A 23,652-nucleotide genomic window follows, 5' to 3' on the forward strand; every position below is an offset into this window, starting at 1 on the left:
TGATTTCTAACTAATTTGACATTAAAGTAAAGGGGGATTTAGGTTTTGACAAAATTAAACTAAATGAACAAATTGCAATTAAAACAGAATGTAAATATGAATGTGAATAAAATATGGATGATGGAATAGCCAAGGGGTTCTTCTCCACACATGTTACACTTGCATACAAGATTGATTCTCAGTTGGTCTTTCGATAAATTATGAAACTCAATGCTCCAAGTTAATTAGGTCCGCTTAAATTAACCTTCAGATTTCCCTATATTCATTGGATTGAATGGGATACGCATTACAACCAAATTATTCTTAATCAAAGTCCCTAACTATGGAATACGCATGATAGAGACATTCAACAAAGATCATTAAGTTCAACGGAAATCATAAACATCGACGAGGCATTCGTTACTATGGAATACGCATGAAACTTATGCCAAGAATTCATTTAACGCGATTGTTTATAAGCAACCTCCACTACTTGTGAATATAAGTTCATAACGATTAGGTGAAATTCACTTATATTCTAGCGTCATATTCATGCATGAAAATTAAGCTTGCAATCTCAATGAACATTCATAAATAAGTTATCAATCAAACGGTTAAACAAATTGAATCCACAACTTATGAAATTCCAACGAAAGTTAATCAATTCATATTGCAAATATAAACATAGTTTCGAATCACCCCCTAGCTAAAGGGGGTTTTATTTCCTCATATCTTTGAAATCAAAGAAACGCCTAAACATTCCAACAACTCAAACTTGAATTGTATGAACGTTTAGGCACTCTTCTCTTCCATTCCTCATACGCACAAAACAAAGAGAATTAAATTTAAACTTTGAAATCAAAGAAACACCTAAACATTCCAACAACTCAAACTTGAATTGTATGAACGTTTAGGCCCTCTTATCTTCCTCGTTGTTGTAGCACAAGGTCTAAGGTGAGGTTTGGGGGATTATGGAAATGGATGAGGAGTGGTGTAGAAGTGGAAGGGGAATGGAAAAATGGTGTTTGGATTATAAGGGGAGAGATGGGAAGCTCACGGCTAAGAGAGAAAGGGATGTGTTTGTGGTGTGTTGTGTATGAAATGAGATGTCCATGAATGAATGAATGCAAGGGTATTTATAGGAGTAGTGGAGGGAACATATGGCTATGTCATTTGTAGGTGAAGTAGGTGGATGTTGTAGGTGAAGTAGGTGGATGTTGTAGGTGAAGTAGGTGGATGTTGTAGGTGAAGTGGATGTTGTAGGTGAAGTAGGTGGATGTTGTAGGTGAAGTAGGTGGATGATATGTTAAGTGATAAGTGATAAGTGATATGATATGTGGTTATGATATGATAAGTGGTTAAGTGGTGATGATAAGTGATAAGTGATTAAGTGATATGATATGTGGTGATGATAAGTGATAAGTGCATGTGGGTTAACTAATGAAGGAAATGCATGTGCAATGACAATGTGTTAGAATGGATGTGTGTTATGCATGGCATGATTGGGATTAGGAAAGGTTTAAATGTCCTAAAACTAAAGAGAACAAGGTTCCAACACTTTGGCTCCAATTAGGTCTTCAATTTCGTCCAACACTTTGGCTTCAAGCATAAGCTATCCGTCCTTAGCCCAAAAGTGCTCCAAAAGTCTCCAAAATGCATCTTTTTGCTCCTTTAGCCCTTTGGACCTACAAACACACGAAAATAGCTTAAAGTACTAAAATAACTAAAGAAACATAACGTAAATGTACGAGAACAAGCCATTTAAGTCGCATAAATATGCTCCTATCAACAATGACTTTGATCAAGTCCGGAGTGAAATCCTAAGAATGAAACCCATTCCTGGGATTGAAGAGTGCTTCAGTTTGGTTCGACGTGAAGCGCAAAGAAAGACAACTATGCTTGGGACAAAAGCCACGACAACAAGCTCCTCTATGGCAATGGTCACCAAGTCCCCATCATCGTCCATGCGTCCACCATTCACGGGAACACCACGTCCGAATCGTACCCAAGAAGACATCGACAAGGATAGACTTCGTTGCAATCACTGCAATGGAAAACGGCACACTGAAGAAACATGTTTTGAATTACATGGGTATCCAGAGTGGTACTGGGAATTGAAAAAACAGTTGAAAACCAAAGGGAAGCGCACAGGCCAGGCCAAACTGGCCGAGTCTGGAGATGGAGGAGCTGCTATAACAGCAGGCCGAATTGGATCCAATTGCAACATTGGGCAAGTTGCTATGGCAACAAAGTGTTCTGAGCCTAGGCCCCACACATCAGCCCACGGCTTGGAGAAACAATTGCAACCCACGGCAGAAGAAGGTACTGACCAGATGCTCTCGTTGACTAAGCAAATATCAAATGAGGATACAAGTAACATGAGTACTGCACTCTTAGCATCCATTAAACGAGATTCCGGCTGGATAATAAACTCCGGGGCTACTGATCACATGACATACGACAAATCATTATTTCACCACATGACTTCCCCACCAAAGGAAAACGTTATCACGGCAAATGGTGAAGTTGGTCCCGTTACAGGAGCTGGTTTAATAAATCTTACTCCATCTTTATCCTTGCACAATACACTGCTTGTTCCGTCATTATCAAATAATTTACTCTCTGTTGGTCAGGTTACGGAACAGTTGGATTGTGTAGTACTAATGTTTCCTACTTTTTGCCTACTTTAGGATATCCAGACAAGGGCGATCATTGGGCGTGGTACTAAGAGGAGAGGGTTATATTATGTGGAGGATGTGGCACCAGGCCGAGTCAATCACGTGCGTAGCAGTTACAATAATAAGACCAAGACAATTTGGTTATGGCATCGTCGACTAGGACATGCATCTTTTGGTTATTTGAAAAAATTACTTCCGTCGTTGTTTAGTGGCATTTCTGAGTCTGATTTTCGCTGTAATGATTGCATTCTTGCAAAAAGTCATCGTACTTCATATCATTTGAGTTTCAATAAAAGATCAGTGCCTTTTGAGTTAGTTCACTCTAATGTATGGGGTCCTTCACCAATAGTTACACAACATGGTCTTCGGTGGTTTGTTATCTTTGTGGATGATTGCACTCGAATGACGTGGCTGTATACAATGAAACAGAAAAGTGATGTTGGTCCAATCTTCCAACAATTTTACTGCATGATTGGGAATCAATTCTCCCTTCCTATTAAAGTCCTCAGGTCAGATAATGGTGGAGAATATCTTAATTCAGAACTCTCTCAGTTTTTCACGGAGCACGGCATTGTTCATGAAACCACTTGTCCCCAAACTCCACAACAGAACGGTGTGGCGGAGCGTAAGAACAGGCATATCTTGGAAACTACTCGAGCACTTCTTATTGGAGCACATGTACCTAACACATATTGGGCGGATGTTGTCACCTATTCTGTGTATCTCCTGAACCGAATGCCTTCCCGGGTTCATCATTTTCGTACCCCTTTGGCAACCTTGACAGATTATGTCTCTCTTCCGTCCTCTCTCCAATTGTCACCCCGTATTTTTGGATGTGTGGCATATGTGCATCTTCAAAAAAACCAACGGAGTAAATTGGACCCCTGTGCGGTTCGTTGTGTGTTTTTGGGATTTAATAGCCAACAAAAGGGATACCGATGTTATCATCCCTCTACTAGGCGTTTATACGTCACCATGGATGTTACGTTCTCTGAAACTGAAATGTTCTTTGTTTCACAACAAACCCACCCTACTCGTCAGGGGGAGTTGATTGGTATACCAGACGAATATCGGTGGTTTGATATGCCACTGGAGCTATCCAATGGGAGAGTGGAAAACAACCAAGAAAATAATGAGCTTGCTGCTAGTACACAAGGCAGCGGCCCAATCATTAATCCATGCAGTGATCCATGCATTAACAGCGAACCAAGTCCTGATCCGTGTATTGAATGTGGGGAACATGATGTGGGGTCTTTGGGCAGCCCAAGTGCTGACCCACATGCTGTTTTTGAGGAGCATGCTGCGGAATGTAGCATTGGACCGACAGGAGAGCCTTTGACTAGGCCTATAAATGGGCTTGAATTGTTTGGGTCAGCGAGAATGGAAATGGATGGCACCGAAGTAGCAGCAGGTCCAGCAAACCATAACCATTATTCTCCTCTGCCAGTACACGCTCATGTCCCCGAGGATATCCAAGAGGTACGTTCTAATAATTCAAGTATTATTGAAAATTCGTATGTTTTACCTCCTAGGCAAAACCGTGGTAAACCACCTGACAGATTCTCTCCGGATGGAAAAGTGAGATATGCAATTGCACAGTATATGTCAACACATCGTTTATCACTTAAGTATCAAGCGTTTGTGAGTCAAATGGCTGGAGTCAAGATCCCAACCAAAGTGGAAGAAGCCCTGCAGGATCCTCGTTGGATAGAAGCCATGGAGGTTGAGATGGAGGCCTTACAAAGAAATGGAACATGGAACGTGGTACCACTACCACATGGGAAGAGACCGGTGGGATGTAAATGGGTATTCACCATAAAACACAAAGCAGATGGATCCATAGATAGATACAAGGCAAGATTGGTTGCTAAAGGGTACACGCAGACATTTGGAGTTGATTATCAAGAAACGTTTGCTCCAGTTGCAAAAATGAATACTATTCGAGTTCTTTTGTCCTTAGCTGCTAACTTTGATTGGCCCTTGAAACAGTTTGATGTGAAAAATGCCTTCTTACATGGAGATTTGGAAGAAGAAGTTTACATGGATTTTCCACCTGGATACGAAATACCAAATGGAGGTGGAAAGGTATGCAAACTTCAAAAGGCCCTTTATGGACTCAAACAATCACCTAGAGCATGGTTTGGGAGGTTCACCCAGGTAATGAAGAGTTATGGCTACAAACAAGGAAATGCAGACCATACACTGTTTATCAAACGTATGGGAGGTAAAGTCACTTTGTTGATAATCTATGTGGATGATATGGTAGTCACTGGCGATGATACAGAAGAGATAAAGAGGCTGCAAAGTTATCTTTCTTCGGAGTTTGAAATGAAGGATCTAGGGGGCTTGAAATACTTTCTCGGAATCGAAGTTGCTCGTTCTCGCGACGGTATTTACTTGTGTCAGCGCAAATATGTACTAGATCTTCTCTTTGAAACTGGGATGTTGGCATGTAAACCAGCAGAAACTCCCATCGTGCAGAATCATCACCTGGCAATATACCAAGATCAAATTCCGACTAACAAAGAGAGGTACCAGAGGTTAGTAGGAAGATTGATTTACTTATCACTTACGAGGCCAGATATTGCATATGCAGTTAGTGTTGTAAGTCAATTTATGCACTCTCCTAGTGAGGATCATATGGCAGCCGTAATGCGTATATTGAGTTATCTGAAAGGTGCACCTGGGAAAGGATTAATTTTCAAGAAACATGGACATATGGAGATAAAAGGGTATACTGATGCTGATTGGGCTGGGAACATTACCGATCGTCGTTCCACATCTGGCTACTTTACATTTGTAGCAGGAAATCTTGTAACTTGGAGAAGTAAGAAACAAAACGTGGTGGCCAGATCCTCAGCTGAGGCGGAATATCGAGGTATGGCACATGGGATTTGCGAATTGTTATGGATCCGGATTCTTCTCACTGAAATAGGTTTTAAGCCTCGGAAGTCGATGTTGTTATATTGTGACAATCAAGCGGCGAGAGAGATAGCCAATAATCCAGTCCAACATGATCGTACAAAACATGTGGAGGTGGATAGACATTTCATCAAAGAGAAGTTGGAGGTTGAGTTGATTGACATTCCGTATGTGAAATCCGAAGAACAGTTAGCTGATGTGTTAACTCATGCAGTGTCGGTGAAGTTTTTTCAAGACTCACTCGACAAGTTGGGCTTAGGTGATATCTACGCACCAACTTGAGGGGGAGTGTTGGCGTGAGTTAACTTTATGATTTAGGAATGTAATTAGAATAGGATTACTTGACTGATTCCTTGGCTATTTGGGATTCTTGTTTCCTAATTTATAGGGCCTCATGTATAACTATATATATGCCTCCTAGAGAGAAGAATAATATAACAGATTAAACCCTAAACACATATACTTTTATCTAAAAAGAGAGATCGAAATCATGGGTTCCTTTCGTTTCTTGCATGTTTTGGTTCTTCCAAAGACAACAAGACGTATGAGTAATCAGGAGAGCAGGTTGGTGTGCGGAAAGAATTACCGGATTTGGTGGGAGGAGGAAGGAGATTGTCCGATATCCTATGTTCTCTTTTTTTCATTTTTGTTAATTTATTTAAAAGGCAAAAATGATATCAAATTTCAACTGTGTAAAAATAATAACAGATGGCAAAATTTAAATGGAACTATCACGACTGACGTGATATTACTGTACTACACTATAATTTATCTGTTAGTAGGTAGTTTAATTTAAAAGTTAATTTTTGTTATTTCATAAACTGGTTGGGTATCCAAAGAAATTCAAAATTAGATATGCATATCCAAAGAAATGGAATAGGATCCTCTCCTGAGCAAATGCTTGGGATCCTCATGACCAACCAACACAGGCTGTTGGATTTTGATCCAACGGCTACAATTGTTATAACTTTTAGGGGGGCCCATGTTTGTAGCCATTGGATCAAAATCCAACGGTCTGTATTAGTTGGTCATGAGGATCCTGAGCATTTTCTTAGGAGAGGATCCTATTCCCAAAGAAATGAGGTGTGTCCAAAAATAATTTTCGGGCGTAAACAAAATTTCCTAATTAGAATTTGGATTAATCTCTATCGATGCAAATTTCCACTGTCTCTAGGATATAGACGTCCAAAGAAATGAGGTGTGTCCAAAAATAATTTTTGGGCGTAAACAAAATTTCCTAATTATAATTTGGATTAATTTTTGTCGATGCAAATTTTCGCCGTCTCTAGCTTTGACCAAAATGCACCTACAAAACAATCAACACTTTTGATCAAGGACCTAAGCCAATGCGCCCACGAGGTCGGGAGGGGGGGTGGGTTAGGCCAATAGATCTCCAATACCTAAGTTAGTTTCTCTGAGAAGGTGATACTTACTTGATCTTAATGTACTCTTTTTCCCTACAATTAAGAGCATTTTCCCACTGGTTTTTTGCTACCTAACTAGGTTTTAACGAGGCACCCACTTTGAGTTGATCATATCCCTTGTTGATGCATAAAATCAGTGATGACTTTGGTACAACAGAAAGTGTGAAGTTTATGACCTTCGCTAGATTGCTCTGGTCATTATTGTGGTAAATGAATAAAGACAGGGAAGCAAATAACACAAGATGTACGTGGTTCACCCAGATTGGCTACGTCCACGGAGTAGAGGAGTTCTCATTAGTTGTGAAGGGTTTACACAAATACATAGGTTCAAGCTCTCTTTTAGTGAGTTCTAGTGAATAATTTAGTACAAATGACATTAGGGATTATTGTGGGAGAATGATCCCCTTTTATAGAAGAGAGTTTCTAGCTTTGTTCTGACATTGACACATGTTGTGTTATGATTGGCCTCTGATATCGACACGTGTTGCGCTGTGATTGGCCTCTGATACTGACATGTGTCGTGTTGTGATTGGCCTCCTGGTTGGAGGAAAAGTCTTGTGGGTCCTTGACGGTATGTTGTTGACTGGTGTTTAGTAGTTTCGGGATTGGTTAAGTATGGTACAAACAGTGTTTCCCTAAGTTCCCGAGTGAGGGAAGCTCCTCGGTTGGGGACTTGCAAGATTGAAGCCATTGAGTAATTACGAAACTTCCAAGTACCGAAGTGTGGTGTCGCCTTCACTTGCCTTCTCTGTCCTGTAAGTAGATGTGGCATCTTCTCTTGGAAGTACTTTTCCTTCATCCATGAGTGGTATCTCTAGTTGGCGTTGACGCACAAGGTAATGTATCATTTTCATTTGAAGCTTACTTATAGTTTCGAGTTTGGTCAAGTGCGATACAAATCATATAGTAGGAGTTCTCCAAGTCTCTAAGCGAGGAGATCTGCCGAAGGAGGTGACAGACAAGGTAAGCAATCAGGGTTCTAAGCAATCAGTCTCAGATCGGTAGGTTGATCTTGGGTTCCGGCTGATTGTACTCATTCTCCCTGTCTCTCATTCATCAATAAGGATAAAGAGCAGAAACAGGGAGAAGAGATGATATGAGGTACTCTTGTTTTTGGAGAAGACGGACGAATCAGTACGTGCTTTGTTGTACTTGACTTTCCACAGATGTATTTTTGAACTGGGCTGGAGGGTTTTCTGGTTTCCTCCAAAGGAGTGAGCCGACTCCAGAATTTGAAGGTCAAAATAAGTCCGTTAGACCTGGAGTATGTTCGATCCTGATGATATGGGATACTTTTGTTGTTTGACAAAGTAGTAGATGTGGTATGGCAAAGCTTTGTTCTTCGACGACGGTGCTAGCAAAAGGCTATTGAGGCTTCTCGATCTCTTCAATTAAAGCAATGATGCCGAGCTTAGATTTAACTTAGACTCTTCCGTCTAGATTATACGGTTCCACAAGAAGGGCGTCGTGCTGTAGTGATCTGTTCTAGCTCGCCGTTGAACCTTCTGCTTCAATCTTTTGTATAGCAAAAATGGTGCGCAACCTTTGCATTTAAATGGTCCTTCAGAGCACTACTTCTCAGTGACTCATCCATGCTTGGCAGCTTTAGTGTAAAGAGCCAATATCGTACCAATTGTTCTGAGGTATTTGCCGAAGGAATTCATGACCTTGACAACATTTGAGGATGAGTACTCAAGAGCAATGCTAGGAAAGCGACTAGGCAAAGGTTCTGGGCAATCAGTTATAGATCGGAAGTTTGATTTCAAGTTCCGACTGATTGCATTCTTTCTCCCTATCATGCAGGTAAGAGTAATGGCAAAGGAAAAGACAGGGAAAAAACATAATATGGGATACTGTTGCTTTCAACCCTGATGATATGAGATATTCTTGCTCTGATGTAGCTAGTTGGCATGGGTATTATCGAATGAGAAGAAAACGAAGTATTTCGAGAGGCTAGATTGGGAGTGGCATTTCAGATGTGAGGAAGGGTTGAGCATTTCTTTTTATTTGGCAGGTCTACCTAGCTATGGAGGATGGAGGTCGACATATATAAGAATTGTCCCAACAGCGAGTGGTAATGCTATTCCTTTACCCTTCTCGGTCAAAGCAATTTAGTGGTCGCTACAAGGTTCACGTGTTTTAACTTTGTCAGAGCACTTTGAAAAAGTGGCCTGTGGTATCCAGAAAGCTGATGTTGCGTTTGGGAAGCGGTGCCTCTTCGATTTCTGAGCAGGCAATTTTGTTGGGGATATGGTTCTCGAGATTCAGAGAGCGGTACCTCTTCGATTTCTGGGCAAGCAATCTTGTTGGGAGTGTTTTCTTAGATGTGAAGAAAGGTTGGGCATTTTTGCAAGTTTGCTTTGCCACGGAGCACAGAGGTTGACACACATAAGGATTTTCCAATAATCAAGCAGTGGTGCTATTCTTTTATCCTTGTGGGTAATAGTAGGGTAACTGGGCCTTCAACATTTACATGTCTTAACTTTGTCAGAGTTCTTTGGCAAAGTTGACCTTGGTATCCGAGGAACTGATGTCGCATGTGAAGATTGCTAATAAATTTTAATTCAAGAGTGTGTGAGGCTTTTGACATTTGTTGCCCTCCATTTGTTGAAGCTCTTTTACTTCACACTATCTTGATCAAGAGTGTGTGAAGTTTTTGAGAATTGTAGTTGCTTTCCATTGATGAAGCTTTGTTTGATGTTAAAACTTTGTTGTTGAAGCTTTGTAGTTGAGAGTTGAACCTTTGTAGTGGTGTTGAAGCTTTTGTGTTGGAGTTTTGGTGTTGAAGCTTTTGTGTTGGAGTTTTGGTGTTGAAGCTTTTGTGTTGAAGCTTTGTAGTTGAGAGTTGAACCTTTATAGGTGAAACTTTTGTGTTAGTCACCATAAATTGGTTTTGCTTCACACTATCTTGATCAAGAGTGTGTGAAGCTTTTGAGATTTGTTGTTGCCTTTCATTTGTTGAAGCTTTTGTTGGCACTATAAGTTGGTTTTGCTTCACACTATCTTGATCAAGAGTGTGTGAAGCTTTTGAGAGTTGTAGTTACCCTCCATTTGTTGAAGTTGTTGAATTTCCCAATTTCTTTTTCTTTTTTTTTTTTTAGGAAAATTAGAAATTTGAAAATCTGGGAGAGACAACATATACAAATTTTGTGGAAGAGAGACAACATGTACAAATTTTGTGGAAGAGAGACAACATCTACAAATTTTGCTTCTATATTGTTGAGCAAGAGATTGTGATGCAAGCCACACCTTGTAGTAGTCAAAGGTTTGGATGAACCATATAAATTGAATCTGCTTCGAACAGTCTTGATCAAGAGTGTATGAAGCTTTCTACGAGTTGTAGTGTTTGCATTGTTACAAATGAGAAATGTCTGAAGCAGATGTAAGAGGGCTGAAGAGCTTGATCTTCGTATATCATGGACTAGTCGTTGTTGGCTTTCAATAAGACTTTGTTGGTGACTATAACTCTTGTTAGGCATAAGTGCTCCCCTAGTTGAGTTGTAAAGCTTGAGGTTTTTGATTATTTATGAATGCTAGGAGTTCACATGTACAAGTTGTACCATTTGTCTTCTGGTTGGTGGAATGAATGGTGAGTTGCTTTCATCACTTGGTTAGTGGTATGAATGTGAGTTCCTTTATCACCTTTCATCACCTGGTTGGTGACACGAAGATGAGTTCCTTCTTCACCTGGTTGGTGGCATGAGTGGCAAGTTGCCAAATGATGTTAGAGTACGGGTTGTACATTTCATCACCTAGTTGGTGGCACGAAGATGAGTTCGTTCTTCACTTGGTTGGTGGCATTAGTGGCAAGTTACCAAATGATGTTAGAGTACGGGTTGTACATTTCATCACCTGGTTGGTGGCACGAAGATGAGTTCATTCTTTACTTGGTTGGTGAGAATAAGGGCAAGGTGTCGAGGCACATTGTAGCAAGTGCCGAATGACACAAAGTATGTTGAACCCTTTCGAAGCACAGTTGGCTTATATATGGATGTGTTGGAATGTATGATGTTTATGTATGAATGTATTGGAATGTATGATGTTTATGTTGATTGACATGAGTGATGCTTATGAATGTTTTGTTATACGTGAAGGGATCCCTTGTTTGGATATAAGTCATGTTGACATATACTTAGACTTTATTTCATGTTGTAAGCATTCGTGTTGAAGCTTCAAACTTGAGCTTTTCAGTGATAGGGATGTAAGGGAGTTAGGACCAAGTTGTCTAAATCACCTATTTATTGAATTGATGCCAAATGGCCTTCATCACATAGGATGCCGAATGGCCGTAGCTCAACACTTGTACAGTGTGAGTCGACTTGTAATAGTACTTCAAGTGATCAGCGTTCCATAGATGGCCAAAGGTCTTGCCATCGGAGCTCCTGAGCTTGTAAGAACCAGGGCAACTGATGCCAATAACTTCACTCGAGACTGTATCACAGAGTAGTTTTTTCTTCAATACCCAGTCCCCCGCTTTGAAAGAGCAAGGTTTGACTTTTGACTCATAGTAGTTGGAGATGCGCTGCTTGTAGGCGACATTCCTCAAGTGAGCCTGGTTTCTGTGTTCCTCGACTAGATCTAAGTTGAGGGTGAGTTGTTTGTCATTTTCACTTTGTATGTAGTTCTGGACTCGGAACGTTGCTTGCTCAAGCTCAACTGGGACAACAGCCTTTATACCAAAGGTAAGTGAGAATGAAGTTTCTCCTGTTGAAGTCCGATATGAAGTGCGGTATGACCAAAGAACCTGGGGTACAAATTCTGGCCAACAACCTTTAGCCTTGTCCAAGCTGGTTTTCAAAGTGCGCTTGATTATTTTGTTGATGGCCTCAACTTGTCCGTTAGACTGGGGATGAGCTGGGAAGGCAAAACATAAGTTGATGTTGAACTTAGAACAGAACATCCTAAACTTCTTGTTGTCAAACTGTCACCCATTGTCCGTGACTATCGCATTAGGAATGCCAAATCTGCAAAGGATGTTCTTCCATACGAAGTCTTCTATTTTTGCCTCAATAATGGTTGCCAAGGGTTCTACTTCGGCCCACTTTGTGAAGTAGTTAACTGCAACGATTGCATAGCGGACCTTGCCCTTTCCTGCAGGCATTGGGTCGATCAAATCAAGTCCCTATTGGGCGAAGGGCCAAGGGCTAATTATAGGAGTAAGAGGCTCGAGATAGGAGTGATGAATAGTTGCCTAGCGTTGACACTTATCACAAGAGCGGGATATTCTGATGGCATCTTGGTGGAGTGTTGGCCAGTAATATCCTTGGTGAAAAGCCTTGTGTGCTAGGGATCGAGATCCAGCATGATCTCCGCAGACTCCTTCATGTATTTCTCGAAAGACAATTTCCACTTCCGCAGGTGTGAGGCACCATAAATATGGTAGGTTAAAACCTCGCTTGTAGAGTTGGTCATTAATGATCAGGTAGCGGGTAGACTTGTATAAAATTTGTTTAGCTTGGACTTTATCATTTGGGAGAGTACCATGAACAAGGAATTTATAAATTGGGGTGATTCAGCTATCCCCATGTTGCAAGTTGCACACTTCTGTGACCATGGTGCTTGGTGTTGCCAACAATTCAACATGAATTTTTCTCCAATCTTGTTTTCCACTGGTGAGGCAAGGCGAGCCAAAGCGTTTGCATGACTGTTTGCCACTCTAGGGACTTGGGTGATCTGGTAGTGGAAGTGTTTGAGCAAAAGCTGCATTTGCGCAAGATACGCTGCCATGGAGTTATCCTTAGCGTCAAAGTTGTTCGTGACCTAGTTAACCACCAATTGGGAGTCATTGAAGATATTAATTTGTTTAACTCCAAGGTGTTTGGCCAAACGTAAACCTGCTAAAAGGGTCTCATACTCGGCTTCATTGTTTGACGCCTTGAATTTGAAGTGAAGAGCATACTCCATTGCCACTTTGTCGGGGGTAGTCAGGACTAGTCCTACTCCACAACCCTATTGGTTGGATGAGCCATCAACATATAGAGTCTATATTGGGAGTGTTGGTTCTACCTTCCAGGTTTCCAGGGGTGATGAAGCCGCTGCCTCAGGTGTATGAGAAATGTTAAAGGGATAAGTGAATTCCGCAATGAAATCTGCAACTGCTTAGCCATTTTTAGCTAGCTTTAGGTGGTAGGAGATGTCAAACTCTCCCAGTGCTATGGCCCATTTGATCATTCGCCCCGAAGTGTCAGGACTCTAAAGTATTTGTCGAAGGGGGTGATTTGGTAAGCACGATGATGGAGTATGCTTGGAAGTAGGGGTGAAGTTTCCCAGCAGACATGACTAATGTTAGGGCTAATTTCTCAATGTTGGAGTATCGTGTCTCCACATCTTATAGAGCCTTGCTAGCGTAGTAGACAGGTCATTCGATACTACCATCCTTACGAATGAGGACGGAACTAACTGCTAAAGCTGAGACAAATAGATAGACAATTAGGGTGTCGCCAACTTCAGGTTTGGAAAACAGATGGGCTTTACTCGTGTACTCCTTGAGGTTCTTAAATGCTTCGACACATTCATCGGTCCACGTGATATACTTCTTACTTCCCTTAAGTGCTTTGAAAAAATGAGCGCATTTGTCTGTTAGAGATGAACTTGGTCATGGCTGCCACCTTGCCAGTAAGGCTCTGGATGTCTTTTGAGGTTATTGGTTATTTCATGTCTATGATTGCTTTAATCTTCTCGGGGTTAGCTTCAATGCCTCATTGGCTAATCATGAAGCCCAAGAATTTTCCAGAGCCCACACCGAAAGCGCATTTGTTGGGGTTCAACCTTATTCGATACTTCTTCAGGATGGAGAAGGTTTCAGACAAGTTGGCAATGTGTTGGTCAGCATTTTTGCTTTTGACTAACATATCATCAACATAAACTTCCATGTTTTTCCCAATCTGTTCAGCGAACATTGAATTGACTAATCTTTGATAAGTCGCCCCTGTATTCTTTAGGCCGAGTGGCATGGCTTTATAGTAATATAGTCCTCTATCAGTGGTGAAGGCCGTGTGTTCTTGGTCCGAAAGGTTCATGAGGATTTGATTGTACCCTGAGTAAGCATCCATGAAGCTCAAGAGTTCACACCCTGGTGTAGAGTCTACAAGTCTATCAATGAGAGGAAGGGGAAAGCTATCCTTCAGACATTCATTGTTTAAGTCGGTGTAGTCGACACACATTTTCCACAAGATCTTTTGAAGTAAGAGACTTTCCTTGGTCGGATTTTTCTTAACAAAGACCACATTTGCGACCCACGTTGGATAATTGACTTCACGGATGAAGCTTATGCTTTTGAGTTTTTAAACTTCTGCCTTCATTGCTTCATATTGTTCAACATCATAAGATCTTCGCTTTTGTTTCACCGGCTTGGTCTTGGGATTAATACTTAAGCGATGACAGATGATATCGGGAGAGATGCCTGGCATGTCCTCGTATGACCAAGCAAAGACTTCAGTGTTCTTTTGCAAAAAAGAGATCAATGTCAACCGAGTGGGTGGTGACAAAGTGGTGCCAATCTTCACTATGCGATCTGGATAATCTTTTGAGATAGAGACCTTTTCCAACTCTTCAGCAGGTTGTGATTGCTGGGTGAAAGAGTCATCTCGAGGATCGTCGAGTTGATTGTTACCATTGTGAATATTCAAGTTGGCTTTGTTCGAGCTGGTCTTGATAACTTGGTCATGTATAGAAAGTGTTTCTTTGGGTACATGCAAGTGTTGTTGCTTGACTGAAGTGTTGTAACATGATCGTGCACTAAGTTGATGTCCTCTGATGTAACCATTGCCATAGGGGGTTGGAAATTTCATCAACAACATATGAATGGATACCATGGCCTTGAGATCATTAATGCATGTACGCCCAAAGATGACATTGTATGTCGTTGGGCAGTCAACCACCAAGAAGTTAGTGGTGATGGTGGCTGTGTACATGCATGTACTGATGGTGAAGGGTAAATGTACACTCCCTAAAGGTTGCACAACATCACCAGAGAAGCTTATACAAGGAGAAACCGAGTGATCGAGCAAGTGTTCAGCTACATTAAGTGTTTTAAAAGCTTCAGCAAACATGATATTGAGCGATGCCCCCGTGTCTACTAGGATTCGTCGTACCTCAAAGTTGGCTATGTGAACCTTCACAATCAGTGGGTCGTTGTGAGGATAGATGATACCTCTTTCTTCCTCAGGGTAGAAACATATTGGATCCCAGTTAGGCTTTTGATACTTGCCTCCCCTGATGTCTTCGACGTGAAACACTTGGTGTCCAGGCTTCAACGTTCATTCATTGTTTTTCATGGCCTTGTTGGAAGATTCAGATATGGGTATGCCACCGCTTATGGAATATATCACATTCACTTGGCGTTGGTTGTGGTTATCCCTTGGAGGGTGAAGAAGGAACTGGTCAATTTTTCCTTCACGTGCCAAAGCTTCAATATGATCACGGAGGGTGATACATTTCTCGCCATCATGGCCATTATACTCGTGGTAACCACAAAACATGCATGTGTTCTTCGTGGACTTGAAATCAGGCTCCCTCGGCCTTGGCTTTGGTATCAAGTGAGCTATACTGGGGTAAATGGCCGTGCATGTGCCGTTCAAAGGTGTGTATGTCTCATACCTCAGGGTAGGACCATTCTTGACACGTGTTTGGCCCACTGCATTGACTGCTTGGGGGCGGGTATTATCATGGTGATACCTTTGGTAGTGCCCCTTACTCTTTTTATTAAAATGAGCTTGTGAGGATGAAAGTCTTTCCTCTTGCCCTGAGAATGATACGCATGTTGACTTGGCGAGGTATTAGGTAGGGCAGGGGGAAGCGTTGCTGCTGTTTGGAAGGTTGAGGTCTTCTCATTCGGTTGGATTTGGCTTCCACTCCCCATTTGCTGATCAGGGATAGCTGTAAGGAGTTTTCCTTGATATGTCCTTGCCTCGGTGGAGGCATGGTTATAAGCCTGTGCCATTACCTCAGAGTAAGTCTTACAAGTGTTAGCATTGATCATGTACTTGAAGAAACAGTCGCGTAAGCCTGCCGTGAAGGCTTTAAGGGCGGTCATGTCATCTGCCTTTGCACAGCGAGAATACTCATGGCTGAAGCGGTCAGTATACTTTTGTAGTGACTCATCCGGCTTCTGGCGAATAGTGTACAAGTCATCAGCGGAATGCAAGTGATCTGTCTGGAAGATGTGTTGAGAGACAAATAGTTTCCTCAATTCCTCAAATGAGTCTATTGTCTCAGGTGAAAGACGGCAATACCAATTCAGAGCTCCGCCAGAGAGGGTAGAAGGGAAGAGAAGACATCGTTCTTCGTCAGTGTGCATCCGGTATGCCATGGTGGACTCAAAGAGGTTAAGGTGTTCAATCGGGTCATCCCCTCTAGTATAGAGTTGTAAGCCAAGCTTCTGCTTTGTCTTTGCTTGGAGAGGGTGTCGAGGATCCTCCTTGTAAGAGGGCCAAGCCTAGGTTGGTTCCAGTCAGGTATTTCGGCCTGACGTTCGGCCTTCAACTTGTTTACTTCCTCAAGGAGTTGTAGGACAAGGGGGTCCTGAGTGGAGTCAGGTACTGCTGGATCCTTCATCCGTAAGACTCCATCTTCTCTTGGAAGTAGGAAAGCTTGGTCAAGGGCATGGGATTTTTCTTTGGACTCACCGTACTGACTTCCAGGGCGAGCCTATCGAAACGCCCCCGAGTCCCCCGTACCTTCATATTCCTCTAGGACATGTCGCTCATTCCTTAGATTGGCAATTGGCTTGGGGCATGAGAGAGGACCAAACCTTTCAGAAACCTTTGGATCATTGACCTTCGAGCTTATGTGGATGGCGTTCTCTCGACGTTGCCTCAAGAAGTCCCGACAGTCGCGATAAACGGCTTTTGATCCTTCTACTCATTCTGCAAGAAGGTGTCTTCCTCTACTTCTTATGCTTCGGGTCGAATCAGCTGGGTCTAGAGAGGTCTCATGTTGATCAACACCTTGATGAGTAACTCGTTCCCTATTAGGGATATCCATGTTGAAGGCAGGTGATCCCCCGTGCTGGGGGGCACCCAGGTGGTGGTTGACTTCTCCGAGGACGATGAGTTCGTGTGTTTGAGTATTCCTAGCTTCATGGAGCATTTCGAAGAGCTTTTCATACTGCTCCTAGAAGATCTCATTCTTTATCACTATCTTGTTGTTCTGAGCCTCTAGCTCATCGACTTTAACCTGAAGAGCAAACCTCTTTCGTTCCTTCTTTCGTTGCTTTGTACTAAGTGCGAGGGAGGTGTCGTTCTACATGTTGTGGCTCCCTTTACTCCCCATGTTGGAGAGGGGTGCCTGGTCGAAACAAAGTGTGCGAATGGTGGAAACCAGCTTGACAAAGCTGGAGAGAGTAGGAATAAGTGCGATTCCCACAGACAGCGCCAAATGTTGATGCACAAAATCAGCGAGGACTTTGGTACAACAGAAAGTGTGAAGTTTATGACCTTCGCTAGATTGTTCTGGTCATTATTGTGGACAAGTATGTAAATGAATAGAGACAGGGAAGCAAATAACACAAGATGTACGTGGTTCACCCAGATTGGCTACGTCCACGGAGTATAGGAGTTCTCATTAGTTGTGAAGGGTTTACACAAATACATAGGTTTAAGCTCTCTTTTAGTGAGTTCTAGTGAATAGTTTAGTACAAATAACATTAGGGATTATTATGAGAGAATGATCCCCTTTTATAGAAGAGAGTTTCTAGCTTTGTTCAGACATTGACACGTGTCGTGTTATGATTGGCCTCTGATATCGACACGTGTTGCACTGTGATTGGCCTCTGATACCGACATGTGTCGTGTTGTGATTTTCCTCTTGGTTGGAGGAAAAGTCTTGTGGGTCCTTGACGATATGCTGTTGACTGGTGCTTCGTAGTTTCGGGATTGGTCAAGTATGGTACAAACATCCCTGATGACGTCCTGTAGACTTTTCATTTGACTTTGCATTACTTGAGCATTTTTCCTTAGACTATGGATTTTGTCCCTTCTTGGGTTTTTGCCATAGGTATAGGGTTTTTTGTGAGACTTACTTCATTATGCAATTTCCTACCTTATTGAGAATAGCTTGTTCCTAGATTAGATTTGATTCTAGTTATTCTTTCCTATACGGACTTGTATTCCTTAGAGATGAAGGATTTCTTCTCCCTCTTATTACTATAAATAAGGGCACTACATAGGGGGGAATAACACACACATCCCTCTACACAATTCTACAAACACATTTTTTTTTTTTTTCCTCTCCTTGCCGCTGGCCCCCTTCCCCTTGTCAGTTAAATATAGGTCACAACAAATGTATGAAAGTTTGGAAACCACAATACTTTCAGGATAATAAAGTGGGAATTACTCTGTTTAGATTGAGAATGTCATTGTGACAATATCTTATGTATAGGTATATATCACTCTCAGCTTAGGGGTGTTGTATAACATGTTTATATACTAACTGTTAGATTTTGATTGAAGTCAAATAATTACTTTTTGATTGGTAAACAGATGTTCTTCATAGAAAAATCAATAGGTAAAAATGCTACATGTTAAGTGTAAGGGATCTTTCAATTACATACAGACCTCTTCTTTGTCTGAGTGTGAGGATGTGTATGAGTTAAATTTAAATTTATTTATTTATTTAAATCAATTAATTTATTTGATTTATTTAGATTAAGTTTTCGCCAAATGTTGACCCATGTCACTCTTGATGACCGAGGCTTACAGTGTGTGCCATGTGAGCCCTGGCATCCCAAAACTTTAATTTGGGGTGCGTTTTTATTTCACCGGTGCCTACAAGAGCATTTGAACTTGGAATGTACTGGATTGACGTTGAAGACATAACCTACTGATTCAATTATTCTTCACAATCCTCTGTCAATAACCAGATTGCTAAATATTAAGAGTTATAAATGAAAGATATTGTTTTGATGTAATCTAATGTTGAATAATGGTTAATTGTAAACTTAGAGAGAGAGAAAAGAAAAAACGATAAACAAACTAATACCAAATAAGAGCATATTGAATCTCAAGGGTCGATCCCATTTGGATATTGTATTAACTAATCAAAGAAATAATAAAAATCAGTTACAAACTATTATTCTTATTCATAAACACAAAATAAAAAAGAAGGCTACAAATTACAGACCACGATAATCCAAATTGCTACATCTTGCCAGAACATTCGAAATTTATTTACAAGTTATCCTAACATGAAAATAAACCAAAGTACTACTTAGTTATTGTGTTTAGCTTTTTTGGGAACTCCAGGCGACCTACCTGGAACTGGTACGCCTACTTTCTTTGCATGAATAATCTTCATTTGCAGACGCAACCTCAGTGACGTCCTCTTAGGCTTGTTGGTGTGAAGATTGGCCAGTATGGACGATGGTACGCCTCCTTGCCATCAGTTGTCCTTTTGTGTCAACCTTCAAGGTTGCTTGGCGCTTCATCCTTGAAGGAATCGAGCTTCGAACTTCGTCTTTGTCTACTAAACCGTCAAGCTTTTCTTTCTTCATCGTTGTCTTTCTCTTCCTAAAAGGCTTATTGGTTTCTTCGAGTTTTTCCAAGGCCGACCATTGCGGAGGAGAGCTAGCCGTGTTGCTTTGCTTCTTAGGTTTTGACAACCTTTCAAAAACAGAGCTTTAGGGTGTTGGCATGTTAAGCCGTTTGAAGACGGAAGTTCAGTCTTGACCACCAATGCGATCAAGTATCGAAATTCTAGGTTTTGAACGATTCAGCCTATCAAAAGCTGACGTTTGAGGGGCAGGTTTAGTCTTTTCTTCATCTTATTCAACGCTTACGCTAATATGTTGAGCGCTAGCGTTCTTCGCTTTGCTTGAAATCTTAACAAATGTATTTGGTGTAAAGCCAAGCCTAGCTTTATTGTTGTCAACTCCGTAACAATGTTCCTTCAACTTCTTTTAAGTCTTGGTGAGGTCACGTTCTTTGTTGTTGACGGTGTTTGAATCCTTATTTCCCAGATTTAAAAGGGAGGCGAAATCATACCCAACCTTTGACATGAGTTTGAAGGCGTTTAGGTTGAAACCTTCTTCAATCCTCTTGGTTAGAAGAGCTTGGTTCCACCTCTTTTGGCAGGGGTTTTTATGAAACCTTGTGGTGGTTTTGAAACTTTAGCGTCGCCTAGCTGTGTCAGAGGTAAAATTGCATTTGTCTTGAGTAGCTTTACATCGTCCTTGTGCAACTATGTGTCGGCTTTGCTTGTTCCAGTTTCGAATAGGGATAGCCCATTCTTTTTTCTCAACATTAGGATGTATCAGAAGATGAGTGTGTTTGGTCCTTTTGAGAGCGTTACACTCCCATTGGTTGTTGAAGGCTTAGTAGGCTCATCGTCGTCTTTGCTTGAAGATGACACGATTTCCCCTCCTTGATTATTGGGCATGGCTTGCCACTTCTGCCTTTTAGGTGTGGCTTTGCCCGTGGATTTGATCTATTTTGGAAGATATTCAGGCACCATGTCTTCATCCATGTAAAACTTGGCGTCCGTGAAGTGTGATTCGGCTTCGGTGAATGGCTTGGTGTCGCCTTGTATCACATTTACGCCTTATCGGTAGAACTTTAAGCATTAGTGAAGAGTGGACGACACTAGTCCATTCTCGTGGATACAAGGCCTTCCTAAGAGTAAGCTGGAGAAAGTTCTTGCATCTATCACATGGAATAGCGTGCTTAATTTGAGTTTGCCAATGGTCATCTCGACTCGGATCATGCCCATCGCTCTTTGTCCTCCTTGGTTAAAACCTTGGATTAGAAGATGGCTTAGGGATAGTTCATCCACTTTGATGTCGATTGTAGTCATTGTCGAATTTGGCATGATGTTTATGGCCGATTCATCATCCACAAGCATATGGTTGATTTTGTGCTCTCTTACGTACCTAGAGACGAAGAGAGAACAGTTGTGAGGCTTTGATCTAAGCATCAAGTCTTTGTCGATAAAGTTGATTGCATCATGGGTGGCACAACATGTGGTTGATGTTTCAAGACTTCATCCTTGCTTTCTTGCACTTTGTGGTCGTCGGGGCTCGCCAAGACCGCTATTAGTGCTTTTCGCATCTCTTTGGGCAATCGTAATGCTTCTTCAATGCTAAAGTATGTTGGCAGGTCTTCTTCGGGTGTGATGGTCTTCTCTTCCTTGACAACGATAACTTTGCCTTTTAAGGGCTCCTCTATCTCCACTTCAACCATGTGACAGGCAGCGGTAGTGCACTGTTAGAAGAAGTCCTTCAGGAAGTACTCGCGCAAAGAGACGGGAATGTGTGGCTTTTGCTTCATAAGTTCCTCTACATACGTTCGCTTAGCAGCTCTTATATTTCTTTTGGGCTTCCTATTGTTGCGGTGGCGGTGCTTTCTCCCTTGCTCCACCGTGTGGCTTGTGGTCTTGGCTTTTTTGTCTTCTTATAGGTCACAAATGTCCACCCTTCTTCATCATCGGTGGGTGCATTTTAGTTGCTTGCCCCCAATGATGGTTGTACAGAAGGTTCTGTGTGGCTTGAGCAATGACAGGAGTGGTCATGCATCACTTGGAAAGGCACGACATCAAAGGGTCCAAACACAATCATAGTAGTGTGTGTTGCGGCCGTGTCTTCAAGGTCGAGTTCAATTTTCCCTTGTTATGCTAGCTTCATGATGAGTTCCTATTTTCAAGGACTAAATTCATTGATTTTCAATTCTAGGAACCATCTTGATGGTATGGATCAATTTCAGGGACCACTTGTGATAAAAACTCGTAAATCTTGTGGGCCCATTTATGCATCGCATCAGCACTTAGCGGAATTTTAAACAAAATTGTGACGGAAAGACCACATTGATTTGTGACACCTATTTTCAAGGACTACATTGATTGATTTTCAATTTTAGGGATCATTATCCTAAATGTTTTATTCTCTTAAAAATGAGAATCAAAATATTATAACATTAAAAAAAATAAAAATATCAAAATAATTTAAAATTTTAAACACATTAAAAAAATTATAATAATTAATTTAGAATTACGAAAAAAAAGTGAAAAAAATGTGCAAAAGCTCATATCGCATCCCCTAAGCTTTGAGAATTCAAAGTATGACATTGACAGGCTTCTAATTTTCGGTCCAATTTGCAGACTTTAGTTTTATTTTCTTCCATCTTAATTCCATGTTGGACATTTTGACATTGAAAATCTCAACCATAATTAATAACAAGAAGAAATTTCCATCAATTCATCAATATGTGATTTTGAAAATTTTGTTATCACGAAATTATGTGGTGCAAGTGCAAAGTCGTTTGGACATAAATTTGAGTGGGGTGTTCATAGATGACTTAATGGCCATGCATGAACCTTGAATCAACGTTTGAAATTTCTTCAATAAGATTCATATTTTTGTAAAAATATTCGTAAAATTAGAGAAAGACATCGAAATGAGAGTGAAGTCTAACCTTCATCCCATATCGGAGAAATTCTTGAATTTTAGCTAAAATACTCAAATTTCATCGATATTGTTCTCATATCGGGTAAACATCAGAGAAATTCTTGTATTTCCTCTAAACCAGTGTTTGACATTCCTTAAAGCTTCATTTCAAATTTTCATAATTTCCATAAAAAACAACCGATATCAATATATCTATCGATATTTTCATAAATTTGCATTTTGATATCTTTACATCAAGGCTGTCTCTGAGATTTTGGAGGCCCTGTATGAAATTTATGAAAGGGCCCTTCCTTAAGATAGTTTTAAAAAAGGTAGGACAATGTATTGATGCTAGAAAATAATCACTTAAATCAAAATAAAGTTTAGCACTCACTGATTGCAAGTTTAAAAATGTCATTAATAATAAGTAAAAAGAGCTACAAATATAACGTTCACTAAATAATCAAAACCATTTCAATCTTAAACAACCAAACAAGAAAAAAAAACTTAAAAATTTCCAACTTTAAAGTTTCACTTGAATATATAACATTATTATATACTAAAATTGAAAAAAGAATACCATTTTTAAGGTGTTAGAAAAGAAAAAAAAAATACGCTTATAAGGAGTGCACAATGAAATTGAAGGTGCTAACAAAAATTATTTTTAAGTATAGAACGTTATTACATAACAAAAGCAATTTTTAAATGTAGAACATTATTACATATAAATATTAGATTAGATGACAAAAGTTTTGAGGGCCCCTTCAAATTCAAGGCCCTGTGCGACTGCATCTTTCACTCCCCCTTAACCCCTTCTGCTTTACATATTGCCTTGAACTAACAATAACATGCAATAATCGGTTCCATGTCAAATAAGTATTAATAAAAAGTGGTTTTTGAACTTTAATCTTTCAAGAAGATTAAAATTTAATAAAAACCTGGTGTTAGATTGAATATTGATTTTAGTCATTTAATGTGTACTTAATTCAAATTCATATTATATTTTTATTTTTATATTTAGTAGATAATTTATTTAATGTTATTACATTAAATTTTAAATTTATTATTATACACATTTTAATTCATTAATTTCATTTAACTTTCTCTAATTAGTATACCTAAATGCTTGTATCATAATATATTTTATAGAAAACTAGATTTTAATCCCTAAATAAGATGAAATTTAGAAAAATGTCTTAAACAAGATTAAAAATTGATTTTAGTCCCTAGATTCTATTTAATGCCACCATATGTATTCAATGTCTCTTTTTATTTA

The 23,652-nt window shown here is 40.4% G+C and overlaps 3 protein-coding genes across 3 annotated transcripts; 1 reads left to right on the forward strand and 2 right to left on the reverse strand.

Moving 5' to 3' along the window:
• Nucleotides 1-1,721: 1,721 nt before the first annotated feature.
• On the forward strand, nt 1,722-2,669 carry LOC137728449 (uncharacterized). The gene has a single exon (XM_068467232.1). The coding sequence runs from the start codon at nt 1,722-1,724 to the stop codon at nt 2,667-2,669; it is 948 nt and encodes a 315-aa protein (XP_068323333.1).
• An 8,568-nt stretch (nt 2,670-11,237) lies between these two features.
• LOC137728450 (uncharacterized) lies at nt 11,238-12,907 on the reverse strand. Its single transcript, XM_068467233.1, has 2 exons — nt 12,838-12,907; nt 11,238-11,857 (listed from the first exon to the last, which is right to left on the reverse strand). The coding sequence occupies exons 1-2, from the start codon at nt 12,905-12,907 to the stop codon at nt 11,238-11,240; spliced, it is 690 nt and encodes a 229-aa protein (XP_068323334.1).
• A 1,379-nt stretch (nt 12,908-14,286) lies between these two features.
• LOC137728452 (uncharacterized) lies at nt 14,287-16,313 on the reverse strand. Its single transcript, XM_068467234.1, has 2 exons — nt 15,680-16,313; nt 14,287-15,239 (listed from the first exon to the last, which is right to left on the reverse strand). The coding sequence occupies exons 1-2, from the start codon at nt 16,311-16,313 to the stop codon at nt 14,287-14,289; spliced, it is 1,587 nt and encodes a 528-aa protein (XP_068323335.1).
• Between the last annotated feature and the right edge of the window lie 7,339 nt (nt 16,314-23,652).

The sequence above is a fragment of the Pyrus communis genome, chromosome 3, assembly GCF_963583255.1.
Source record: "Pyrus communis chromosome 3, drPyrComm1.1, whole genome shotgun sequence".
Classification (NCBI taxonomy): domain Eukaryota; kingdom Viridiplantae; phylum Streptophyta; class Magnoliopsida; order Rosales; family Rosaceae; genus Pyrus; species Pyrus communis.

What these genes read in the sequence shown, in the direction of transcription:
- LOC137728449 (XM_068467232.1), top strand. Translation starts at nt 1,722, where the DNA reads ATGTACGAGAACAAGCCATTTAAGTCGCATAAATATGCTCCTATCAAC.
- LOC137728450 (XM_068467233.1), bottom strand. Translation starts at nt 12,907, where the DNA reads ATGGAGTATGCTCTTCACTTCAAATTCAAGGCGTCAAACAATGAAGCC. An exon ending in GTATGAGACCCTTTTAGCAG is followed by an intron (nt 11,858 to 12,837) that starts GTTTACGTTTGG and finishes TTGCCTTCCCAG; the next exon opens with CTCATCCCCAGTCTAACGGA.
- LOC137728452 (XM_068467234.1), bottom strand. Translation starts at nt 16,313, where the DNA reads ATGGCATACCGGATGCACACTGACGAAGAACGATGTCTTCTCTTCCCT. An exon ending in AGTAAGGGGCACTACCAAAG is followed by an intron (nt 15,240 to 15,679) that starts GTATCACCATGA and finishes CTGGACACCAAG; the next exon opens with TGTTTCACGTCGAAGACATC.